We start from the raw sequence: 12,196 nt of genomic DNA on the forward strand, positions 1-12,196 counted from the left end.
ACATGACTAACTCCTTAAAATAGGGCTGCAGGTCAGATTGAGCTTTGGAAACAAGAGAGGCATAATTAGAAGTCTTCCTTTAAAACAGAGCTGCAGCTCAGCTGGATCCTTGAAAACAACAGAGGCATAATTGGAGGTCTTACCCTCACAAGATACAGAGGGACTGTTTTAGAGTTTGGTGGATGAGAAACCCCATCACAAACATGGCGGATGTCCCAACCAACACATTACAAGTTTATATGACTTGTAATGGGGTGGATAGGATATCCACCACGCTTTGACAGGGTATCTGTGCCCGAATTCGGCCTAGAAGGGCTAGATCCATGCATATCTTTCAGAATATCCACAAAACAAAAAGAAAATCATATAGGTTAACTACATGGAATTCGTTTAGATAGTTCCTAGCACTATAGTTCATGTAACTTTTTGTTAGGGTATCTTTGCCTACTTGTAGACTAGAAGAGCCAGATCCATGCATACCTTTCAGAATAGCCACAAAACATACATTTACATATGCTAAACTACATGAGATTCTTTTAGCTAGTTTCTGTTCTGATAATTCAACATGGATCTTGCCTTCCTGCACTTAGGTCGAATATGTCTGCTTTCTAGCAACAATGAGAAAATATCTTCCTTGTTGTGCTTCTAAACAATTGATTATTAAAAAATATTGTTTATTCTTCTTTGATCAAACAGAGAAATTAAATATTTGGTTCCAAATGCCCCATAACTTGATAGATGCTCGCAGATCAACTTGCATGTTGAAACCTTTATTTGGGGAAATGAATGAATGTCTCAATTTCAGTGTGGTGCAATAGCAGGCAGTTAACCCAGTATCCTTTGAGTATGTGTGGGCTGATTTGCCTGTGTCTTTGTAGCTATAAAACCGAAACATGTATAGCAAAAACTGGAGTATTATGGTAATTTGAAGAGCAGGCCATCTGAATCCTTTAAACCTTTATTTGAAGGTTTGAACTCACGCTGTACCTCCTTTCAGCACTCTTAGACTGCACCTGTATTCTATGCTGTCAGAAGCCTTTTTATACCTACTGATGAGAACTGATTAAGTGGCCCATCTGACTACATGTTAGAATTTGTTCCATTAAAGTGGAGCGTGTGAGAAAGGTCTGAAGCGGCACATGAGCCTTAGTGTATGACAGAGAAAGGATTACATTCTAGAAAATGGGTACAAATTTAATAGATTGTGCTCTGCATTCTCTGTCAGTTTCCCGGTTTTTGAAGTAATTACTTTTTTGGGAGGAGTAAGGGCTAGTCACGTGCCAAGCACTACTCCGATATATCGGTAAACAAAGCAGTTACTCCAGTATTGGAAATTTCATTGATTCACATGCTTGAACCATTTCCAGTCGTCGAGATGGGAGACTCCCATCTCGACTAGGGGGAATGATTCAAGCATGTGAATCTATGAAAGAATCCAATACTGGAGAACTACAGTTAGAGGTAAGTAACTTATTTCCTTACTGTTGCTTGGTTTGAAGTTTTAAAATTCCCAGAGACAAGAGTCAACATTAGAATTGTTAGTTTTAAGTGGCTGTAAGTAAACAATTGTCAATTTAATAAAATTGACCATAAATTACTATAAAATGTTTTCAGTAAACCTACTTAATCAATAAATAGGCTAACATGTCTTCAATTTGTGGTGCTTCTGCCCTTCTGGTCTCTCCCCTTCCTCTTCCCAACACCCTTGACTTGTGGTTTTACTCATCCCTCAGTCCTTTACCCTACTATTCACTTTCTCTGCCTTTTGTTACACATTTAATGTTTCCCAATTTCCTATCACCTGCTCTTTCTGTTTATATACAGAAGTATTCAGATACTGACCAGGTGCTGGAGTGCCTTGATTCTAACAGCCAGGAAATGGAATTCTCTGAATACTGGAAGATAATCGGAAGGTTTGCCCATGATCTAAAAAAACAAGAAAAGAAAAAGAGTTGATGGAACCAGGCTACAGCACAAAATCTGAAGTAAGGCAGTCAAGTGAGTGGAAAAGATGCTGACGGAGCTTTTGTAGAGAAGGGACATAGAGGAGGAAAGACAGATGGACTAGTCCACCGTGGAACCATGAGGTTTCAAGGATGAGCTCTTCCTTGTGGCAGGAGTATAGTTCTTGACTTCCCCCACTTTGTGACCCCTCTAAAAGTTCTTGCTTTTAAGAAAATCTCCATATTCCACTACAGTAAAGTATGGTTCTCAGGAAGGACCATCAGAACCATAATATGGAGAATTTGCTTCTTCCGAGTATGGTAACCTTCAATAAAGTGGTTTCTTGAATTGTATATGTGTTTTTCATATGTTCCATATTTTTCTTTTAGACCTACCATCCTTGCTTATCACTGTCAGAACAATAAGTTACTGTCCTAATGGTTCTAGAAGGTGAACAATGTATGCTTGAGAAGGCATTCTTGGACCCTTAAGTCTTCCCAGCATAAATCCTAGACAATTCTAAGAGCCTTATTCTGAAAGGCTTGGTATAAACGGGGACAAAACCACACTGGGCAAGTTCCTTTACCACATGGTTGTGGGATTTGCCCAGATAATGTTTGTGCCCGATTCAGATTGAGCTGTGAAGAGAAATAATGCCTGGTACAAATTTCTCCGACCTGTAAATTTGCAAAGCATTCCACTTTGTACACTGTTTTGGTGGTGCCTAAGACACCAGGTAATTACTGGAGGGATTTGTGTGGCCAAAACCCTTGATCGGAGCTCCATGTACACCTGATTGCTGATTTACAATATACAAATATCATTTGCCCCCGAATGCAGATTTATCGTGATATTCAGAAGGAGGCTATTGAATGTACAGTCCGAAGAACATTGGACAGTAGAGAGACCCCTTGAAGACCAACGAGTGGCTATGGGCCAATAATGGCTGGTACAGAACTCCTGTTTAGGCCTGGGTGGAGTTCACGGAGTGAAACTCTGTGAAGTGACAAAAATCTCCGCCAAGCTACGTGGAGTTCTGCGAACGGCGGAGTGCGTTACCATGCGCCGTTCACACTGATTTTTAGCGCCAGGTGTTTGTCACACGCTGTAAATTCAGCACGAACTGCTTCATGCACAGTGCAAGAGGGTGCTGCTTCTGTCTGCCACTCGAGTAGAAGTTCTATTCGAGCGGCAGCTTCCTCAACGTGAACGGAAGGTTGCTCAACGGGAGCGGTAGCGAGCATCCACGATTGCCTGCGTTGAGAAATCTCGCTGGGAATCGGTTTACCGTTGGATTTTCCTCACTCGCCAACTTACCGTTGGTGAGCAAGGAAAACAATTTGCTACGCGGAGTGTAGGTTTTTGGAACTCTGCGGAGCACGAAAAAAGCTGAGTTTACCGCTCAGGCCTTTTTCTGTTCCAATGTTCATCTTTCTGTTTCTCTCTTTTAACTTAGAACATTGTAGCCCCACCACCCGTGGGTGTAATGTTTTAATAGTTTTATAGCACTACTGGCTCTGGTTATAGCAGTTGTCAAAGGGCCTCTCCCTTGTCTAGGCCGCCGTCTACGGCTCAGGCTAAGAACCTCTGATTGTTACCTTTTAAGAACTGATTCTGTCTCAACACGACGAATACTACGGCACCACAGGCCCCCCATGGAAAGGATGTTACATACGAAACCTTGAATTGGATTAACCAGGATCCTTTGAATACCCTGAACTTTGGTTACACCTGTATACGCCTTTCCACTATTTCAGTGCCATTACATGGCAAGGTATATTATTTATAAAGATACTATTCTTTCCGCGACAACAATTGTGCATCTTCGCTTTACACTTATGCCTTGAAGAAGCCCATGTTTGGGCGAAACGCGTTGGCTGTGACTGTGGTTATACTGAATTATGGAATAAAGAACACTTGAACTGTACAAGTTTTGTGTGGACTCTACAATCAGCTATACACTGTATTAACACAGCGAATCCAGCTTTGTGTTGCCTCTCATACATTTGTAAATATATGTTTAATTCATGGTCTTTTAAGCAGCTGGCCATTTGAGGTGGGCAATACCCTCACTACTGTATAGTGACATGTCTAGGCAGTGCATTCATGTTTAACCTAGCTGCTTTTTCTTCGTAATTGTTGACCTTTTAAGAACTGTTTTTGCCCTCAGCAGCGTGCTATTACGGTTAATCAAATATAGCATGCTGTTATTAAATGACATGGCAAAACTCTTAAAAGTGCATTATTTGCTGCTATAACTGTAGACTGCTGTGGGTTTGGGGTGAATGCACCTTGTGCTCTGTTCAGGGTTTGACTGTTTCTCTGCAGCATTCGGTGACCTGCATGTTTTTCTGATGCTTGTGAGCCGGAACCTTATCAAACTCATGTGGCATAGGTTAAGAGCAGTAGATGTGAGTCAGAAACAGCTCCATTCTACGTGGGCTTGTGTTAAATCCTGACTGTCACCTACAGTCCTTGTTCTATTAGCGGTGATGACATCCATCAAAAGTTAAGAATAGGGGTACCCAAGCACACGCAGAAATAAAGTTTACATAGATTATTACGTCAAGTAAAACATGTAACACAATAAGTGAATCTTCGTTTCTTTCTTGTAACTTTCTTCAATTTAATATTCTTGTTTCCATAGAAATTTCACAGTCTTCACAGTGGTTTCCAAGCCAACACGTGTTTCGTCGCCTCTAGTAATATTGTACATGCGACTTGTTCACGGCTAGGTACAAATTGATATGGTAATTCACATTAGTCCAACTGTTTATTCAAGAAGTTGCATACATTTGTTAACACTGTAAACAAATGTGCTCCCAGGGTAGGTGTCAAAATTATGGGTTTTCTTCGTGGGAGGTGGTATCACAAGGCTATAGTGTACTTAGCATGCACCGTGAGGTCAGGTGAGTACTAGCCTTATTATATCAGTTTGTGACCATCCAGATACGTATAGCTTTAGCGTGAGGGTGGCGTATTGTGAAAATTTCACATATGTGATAGAAATCTGTTTCCTGTGATGTCTACTGAGTAAAACATGCGGTATGCAGAGTCAAAGATCCAGGTAGGTGGTATGAGGGCAGATGCAAATCATATAAAGACTAATGGAAGGTATGTTTAGCTGATATGCTATTTTTTAGCAAGTGAAAAGTTAAACAAACTGACCTGAACACTGTCTAGTTATCAATCTCTGCAATGAATAAGATAAAAGAGAAATATACACATAGCTATGAGTATCCATGTAAAAGGGACACAATAGTGAAGTAATTGAGATCATAACAGGCATTTGCCAGGAAGAAATACATACTTTAGGTATGACGATAATTCCGGGTCATACAGTCATGCGACGGGGGGGGCCGGTCCTTGTAAGGTAATCGATTTCGATTGGTGGCTGTGCTCAGTATTTAAGGAAAAATCCCATCTAAGATCAACGAGACAAAATAATAGTTTCCGTATAAGGAAACACTATTTAGATTGAAAGTGTTCAAAAACCCCAAAAGGGGGAGGGGTGATCCACAAAATATGTGCGCCCCGAGTGCTGCTGGTTAATCTCTTACCTCCGAGTAGTGGAGAGTATGTCAGTGATATGAAACTGCCCCCATCCGCGTCTGGCTCCAATTCGAGTTGCCGGTAGAAATCACTCGGCATGTTTTTAACTCAGAATCGGAAGTCACATGACTTGAAATCGGTCATGTGTACAGACAAAACGCTAGTAACCACAGGCGCCAAGTATAAGACTGTTGCGATTAGTAATATCTAATGTATGTTAGGAGATCATAATATGATCCATGTCCGTTCCGTGGATTATTCTAAACGTGAAAAGTTCCGTGCATGTTAAAATTGTAATGCCGGTAAAACGAAGACAACGTATGGTTGGGTGTGTGCAAAATACACGAGGTTGGTCCTGGTACCCTAGAATTTACATGGATACGTAATGTAATATCAGAAAGATGGCGGCCATCTTGGGTCAGGTTATGCCCTAAATAATTTCTGAAACACATTGCTCTAACCCGACGTTATATTTGGAATATGACTTAGATTTGGTATTCTGATATTGGCCTTGGATATACATTATGTATCCATGTAAATTCTAGGGTACCAGGACCAACCTCGTGTATTTTGCACACACCCGACCATACGTGGTCTTCGTTTTACCGGCATTACAATTTTAACATGCACGGAACTTTTCACGTTTAGAATAATCCACGGGACGGACATGGATCATATTATGATCTCCTAACATACATTAGATATTACTAATCGCAACAGTCTTACACATGGCGCCTGTGGTTACTAGCGTTTTGTCTGTACATATGACCGATTTCCGGTCATGTGACTTCCGATTCTGAGTTAAAAACATGCCGAGTGATTTCTACCGGCAACTCGAATTGAAGCCAGACGCGGATGGGGGCAGTTTCATATCACGGACATACTCTCCACTACTCGGAGGTAAGAGATTAACCAGCAGCACTCGGGCGCACATATTTTGTGGATCACCCCTCCCCCTTTTGGGGTTTTTGAACACTTTCAATCTAAATAGTGGTTCCTTATACGGAAACTATTATTTTGTCTCGTTGATCTTAGATGGGATTTTTCCTTAAATACTGAGCACAGCCATCAATCGAAATCGATTACCTTACAAGGACCGCCCCCCCCCCGTCGCATGACTGTATGACCCGGAATTATCGTCATACCTAAAGTATGTATTTCTTCCTGGCAAATGCCTGTTATGATCTCAATTACTTCACTATTGTGTCCCTTTTACATGGATACTCATAGCTATGTGTATATTTCTCTTTTATCTTATTCATTGCAGAGATTGATAACTAGACAGTGTTCAGGTCAGTTTGTTTAACTTTTCACTTGCTAAAAAATAGCATATCAGCTAAACATATCTTCCATTAGTCTTTATATGATTTGCATCTGCCCTCATACCACCTACCTGGATCTTTGACTCTGCATACCGCATGTTTTACTCAGTAGACATCACAGGAAACAGATTTCTATCACATATGTGAAATTTCACAATACGCCACCCTCACGCTAAAGCTATACGTATCTGGATGGTCACAAACTGATATAATAAGGCTAGTACTCACCTGACCTCACGGTGCATGCTAAGTACACTATAGCCTTGTGATACCACCTCCCACGAAGAAAACCCATAATTTTGACACCTACCCTGGGAGCACATTTGTTTACAGTGTTAACAAATGTATGCAACTTCTTGAATAAACAGTTGGACTAATGTGAATTACCATATCAATTTGTACCTAGCCGTGAACAAGTCGTATGTACAATATTACTAGAGGCGACGAAACACGTGTTGGCTTGGAAACCACTGTGAAGACTGTGAAATTACTATGGAAACAAGAATATTAAATTGAAGAAAGTTACAAGAAAGAAACGGAGATTCACTTATTGTGTTACATGTTTTACTTGACGTAATAATCTATGCAAACTTTATTTCTGCGTATGCTTGGGTACCCCTATTCTTGACTTTTGTTGCTCTGGCCACAATTCTTTAGGGAGGCTAGTGGTTCTCCCCTACCCTTTAGCACCGTAACTGATTTAGAACTTCACGAATACCGGGTGTACTCACTACAAGCGCCTATTGTCTATTAAAAATACCACTGCCTAGTTCAAAAACCATCCATCAAAAGTTGCAGTCTCTGAGCAGCTGAATCACCTGCTGTTTGTCTCTCTGTCACTTTTGGTTTCAAGCTCGGTTTCATTAGTCCTGCTTAGCCTGTGCCGTTAATTCTGCTTCTTTGGGCACTGCCCTGGAATCATCTCTCCAGCTTCAGTTTTTTCCAGGTAATTTTCTTCCTTTGCCTTTGCTTGTTCTTATCCTCTTGTTTTCCTGAATGCTGATTTGACAGCATCTCCATATATCGCTGTTGCTGTTCTACCATGCTTCATGAATATGTTCTTTCCCAGGTAACCATGTCACTCGCCTTCTTCTTTCTTAGTCCCAATGGACTCTGTGTGCTGATTTGCCAGCATCTCCACCAATCCATATTGTTCTTCAACAGCATCTTTGTTACTGATGCAGAGGCGCAACTCTTTCAGTCGCTGTTTGCTCCAAGTACCCATGTTGGTGTCTTTCCCTTTTCTCAGCACCCAGGTGTCCCTTACACCTATTATACAGTATTTACATGCACCCATTCTGCTGTCCCATAGTGCTTTGTGTCTGCTGTCCTCCCACCAGTCTGCTGTCCTCCCACCAATAGAAACTCCCCCAGTCTCTATTTCCCCTGATGATGATTTGCTCCAAGCGTACTCTCCTTATATGCTGCAATGCCTCATGTTCCTGTCTGACTGACAATAATGTATCTTCCCATCACTCCACTACAGATTTCATTCAGCTATGGATCTCACGTGCTTCAATCTGAGTGGGTTACTAGGTTATTAATGAAAGCATCTCTATGACTAAATGACTGTAACGATCATCATCCAATCTCAAATGTCCCTGTTCAGATAAAACTGTTGGAATAAAACTGCTACCCAGCAACACCTGGAGTTCTTTGAGAACAACCTGGGAAATTAGCAATCAGACATTTGTCCACACAGCGATACTGAGACGGCCCTCCTACATGGTGGTACATCTATCTTCGAGATGATGGACCAGAGGATGCGATTCTGCGGTGCTGTTTGATGTACTAGACGGCTTCGACGACCTTCACAATGGCATGATGCAGGATTGAGAAAGTGTTGGGACTGACAAATCAGTCAAGCAAATCATTTACTTTGAATCTTAGTTAGAGTTTGGTGGACGAGATATTCTGTCACAAGCGTATCAAAGTTCTGTCCGCCATATTACATGTGCATTATCGCCTGTGGTATCTGTAGTACAGCGGATGGGATATCCATCATGTTTTGACGGAGTATTGCATCCGTCAAGCTCTAAGTAAGGCCCTTTGTACTTAAATAAAAGAGTAAGTGGAGCCAATGCCTGCTCATTTCAAGCTTCTGTTTGCGGCACATCACTCCGCTGCTGTTTCTCTCTCTTGTTATTCATCATGGAATTCTCTTTAAAATTCATAATCAGTATAATGTCTACACCCACGTGCAGGATCCCGGAACACCTTTCGGTAAGTGCATGCAATTTCAATTTAAAATTACTTTTAGAACAGAAAAATAGCAAATAGGAGACAACTTTTTCGGCCAATTTACTTTGTATATTTAAAAAAAGTCATCAATTAACCAAATCAGTCAATCAAGAACAATATTTGGAAATCTACAGAAGGAAAGCGCACCCTATTTAAAGAAGTAAAAAGAGATAAACATCTGCCCCTCTTCCATCAAATATTCTACAAGCTACCAGCACTCTCGTCTAGCTTAGCAGGATCTGTAAAGCAGTTTCCTTTTGTAAATCAGAATGAGAGAGAGGCTCTCCAGTAACCGCTGCGTAGTCCTTGATCCTGATGTCTACTTAGTAGAGTGGGTGGTGTATTCATTTATATAGAACTAGGATTAGAAGTAATTCACTGTTGCTTCTCAGTCACTCTCATATCCATAAACAGTTGCATCGCATAACCCGGTTAACCCATAGTGCTTGGAAAATACTATCATAGAGAAGTGTAGTGAGGGTAAGTTTCTGTAGTAGTTTCTTATAAGCTTGTTGTTCTTACATGCTCTTAGTCCTATGATGTCACTGTCATGGCAATAGAATGTTACTGTTTGAATCCAGGAGGTTGTCAGTTCCTAGAAGCTGTGGAGATGAACAGTCAATAAAGTATGTGCTCTTACACTTACCTTGTCTAGTGTAATCACTACAAATTTGGCGACAAGTTGGACTGTTCCTCTCTTCACCCACGTGTGCAGCAATTGGCTCTAGTTTTTCCTGTCTCCTGGAGCTCCTTCTGCAGTCTGCCGCGCAGTGAAGTTTGCGTTCTCCTTGTGACTCTCCACAGTGGCCGTCTGTCGTTTCTGCGTTGGACTCACTCTCTACACTACTGGTGAGATTGTTTGCAGTTCCCTTTCAAGTACTCCAGCGTTTCTGGCATTTGGCTTTTGTGACTGTGGAGGCTATTTTGGTGTTGATGCTTACACTCATTTTGTTTGTATTCAAGCGCTGGACAATCCAAATTTTTTCTGGCTGCTTTGGGGTTTTCCATATATTTATTTGGATTTCCCCTGTCCAAGAGCGTCCCGTTGGTTGGTTTAGAGGTTTGATCCTTCCGACACCGGTGCTTACCTCCTTCTGATGACGCAGTAGAATTCCCAGGAGGAGTTGGTGAAGACGACGAGGGTTCTCCCAGCAACGTGTTCTCCTGGTAACGCGCCACTAGATTCCTGGACAGCGTGTCAGTGAAGCCAGCATTCCTGACGCAGGCGTAACCGACAACAACGTGTCACTTGTCCAATGCAAGTGGTTTTCTCGGTTACAGTGTGGAGGAGCCTACGCAGCGTGGTGACGTATGCTCTTCTTGTTTCTATAGTTACCGCATCAACAACGCGTCACAGACGTGCAACGGAGTAGTGTCGTAGCGGTGAGCGTCCTCCATTTTCCTTGGTTACCGCGTCGAGCCGCTTACACAACATAGTCACGCACAAATTTTCTTGGTGTTGTGGTTTCCTGAGTGTGTTACTTGGGTTCGCTGTACAGCGCATTGCATCCTTCGACTACGAAACAAAGTGTCAGCAGGTTTGCTGTGCGGCGCATCAGAGGTTGATGCGTACCTATTCTTTACGGAGCAATGAGTCAGCAGTGTGTCTCTCTTCTCCTGATTCTACGTGTGTTTATCAAGAAAAACGTGTGCATCTCATCTACTGAAATGAACATGGCTGTGTGTGAGCTGTGACTAACCCACACTTTGTTCATTTGAAGTTATTTAATTCTTCTGGAACAAATGTGTCACACGGTGGAATAAGTAGTGTGTCACACGGTGGAATAACAACAGTCTCTTGATGTTTGGGATAATCTTCCAGTCAAATTGAATTTACTGTTTTGTTCCTGTATGTGATAATTAGTGTTTATCTTAGTAGGTGCATTATTTAGTTACTTATTGTTTGTTATAAAAACGAATATTTTTTTTACAGGTAGTTTTTAAACGTTCTTATTGTACATTTTGATTGTCGCCATGCAACATGTACAGCCTCCTCCTCCCTTTTTACAGCTTCCAGGTGATCCACCAGTCAAGTGGAAAGTGTGGAAGCGAGCTTTCTTGAAATATTTAGGCGCTATGGGAGGTTCGAGGTTCAGCGCAGAAAGGAAATGTTTCATCCTAGAACATAATCTGAGGTTTGAGGGCCAAGCAGTTTTGGAACATCTTCCTCCTTTGTTTGTTGTTGAAGGTGAAGAGGAATTAAATGTTTTTGATCAGGCTGTGGGTATGCTTGAGAAACAGTTTGATGTAGAGAGCAGCATAGTTGGTGCTAGGCACAAATTTTGTACACGAAAACAAGAGTGTGAAGAGAGCATTGTGTCCTACGTTGCCGCTTTGCGTATTCTCACGTCTGAATGTGAATTTGAACAATTTACATCCCAATTAATACGAGACCAAATTGTGGTGCATTGTTGGGAGAAGAAAGTTCAAGAGAAATTACTTACTTTAAAGAACCCTTGTTTGGATGAGACTATTACCATTGTCAAGAGTATTGAACTTTCTCAGACGGCATCTAAGGAACTTAAAGCAGAGAGGAATATTGTAGCCGTAGCTAAAGACCAAAAGGATTCTAGTGAAAAAAATCAGTTAGACAAAGGTAAACCGCAATCTGAGCAAATAGGTAACAGATTTATGTCTAACAAGGTTGAGAAGAAATCTTATTCAAAGAATGTATGTAATAAGTGGGTTTCCTTCGCATTTTCCCAATTCAAAAGTATGTCAGGCTAAGAATGCTTCTTGTCGTAAATGTGGGAAACAAGGTCATTTTGCCAAGATGTGTGGTTTTCGGGCAAGTATAAATGTTGTGTATTCTGAGGAACCTAATAATGATTCTATGAGTGAAGTTGTTAGTTCTCTTACTGATTTTGTAGTGGTAGTTAAGGATGATTCCGAGGATTGTGTTGATCCCATTGTTGATGTATTGGTTGATGGGAAGCGTCTGCACCTACTGGTGGATTCAGGGGCATGGATGACAATGATTACGGATGATCTTTTTGAGAGTACTTGGGGGAACAGACCTCTCAATCCTCCTGACAGAAGTCCTGTCTCTTATGAAGGGAGAAAAAAGGGAGAAAAATTGATTTGACAGGTTTCTTTGAGACTTCCTTGGTTTTTAAAGACAGGCACATCCAAGGGAA

The 12,196-nt window shown here is 41.4% G+C and overlaps 1 protein-coding gene across 1 annotated transcript in view; it reads left to right on the forward strand.

Moving 5' to 3' along the window:
* The window catches only part of LOC146772811 (protein S100-A16-like), a 28,207-nt gene extending 25,929 nt beyond the window's left edge, over positions 1-2,278 (forward strand). The window contains exon 4 of the mRNA XM_085638370.1: positions 1,825-2,278. Within this exon, the coding sequence (XP_085494496.1) occupies positions 1,825-1,956 (132 nt within the window). The 3' untranslated portion in view covers positions 1,957-2,278. The remainder of the gene's footprint in view (positions 1-1,824) is intronic.
* The last annotated feature ends 9,918 nt before the right edge of the window (positions 2,279-12,196 follow it).

Source organism: Triturus cristatus, chromosome 12 (genome assembly GCF_964204655.1).
Source record: "Triturus cristatus chromosome 12, aTriCri1.1, whole genome shotgun sequence".
Lineage (NCBI taxonomy): Eukaryota > Metazoa > Chordata > Amphibia > Caudata > Salamandridae > Triturus > Triturus cristatus.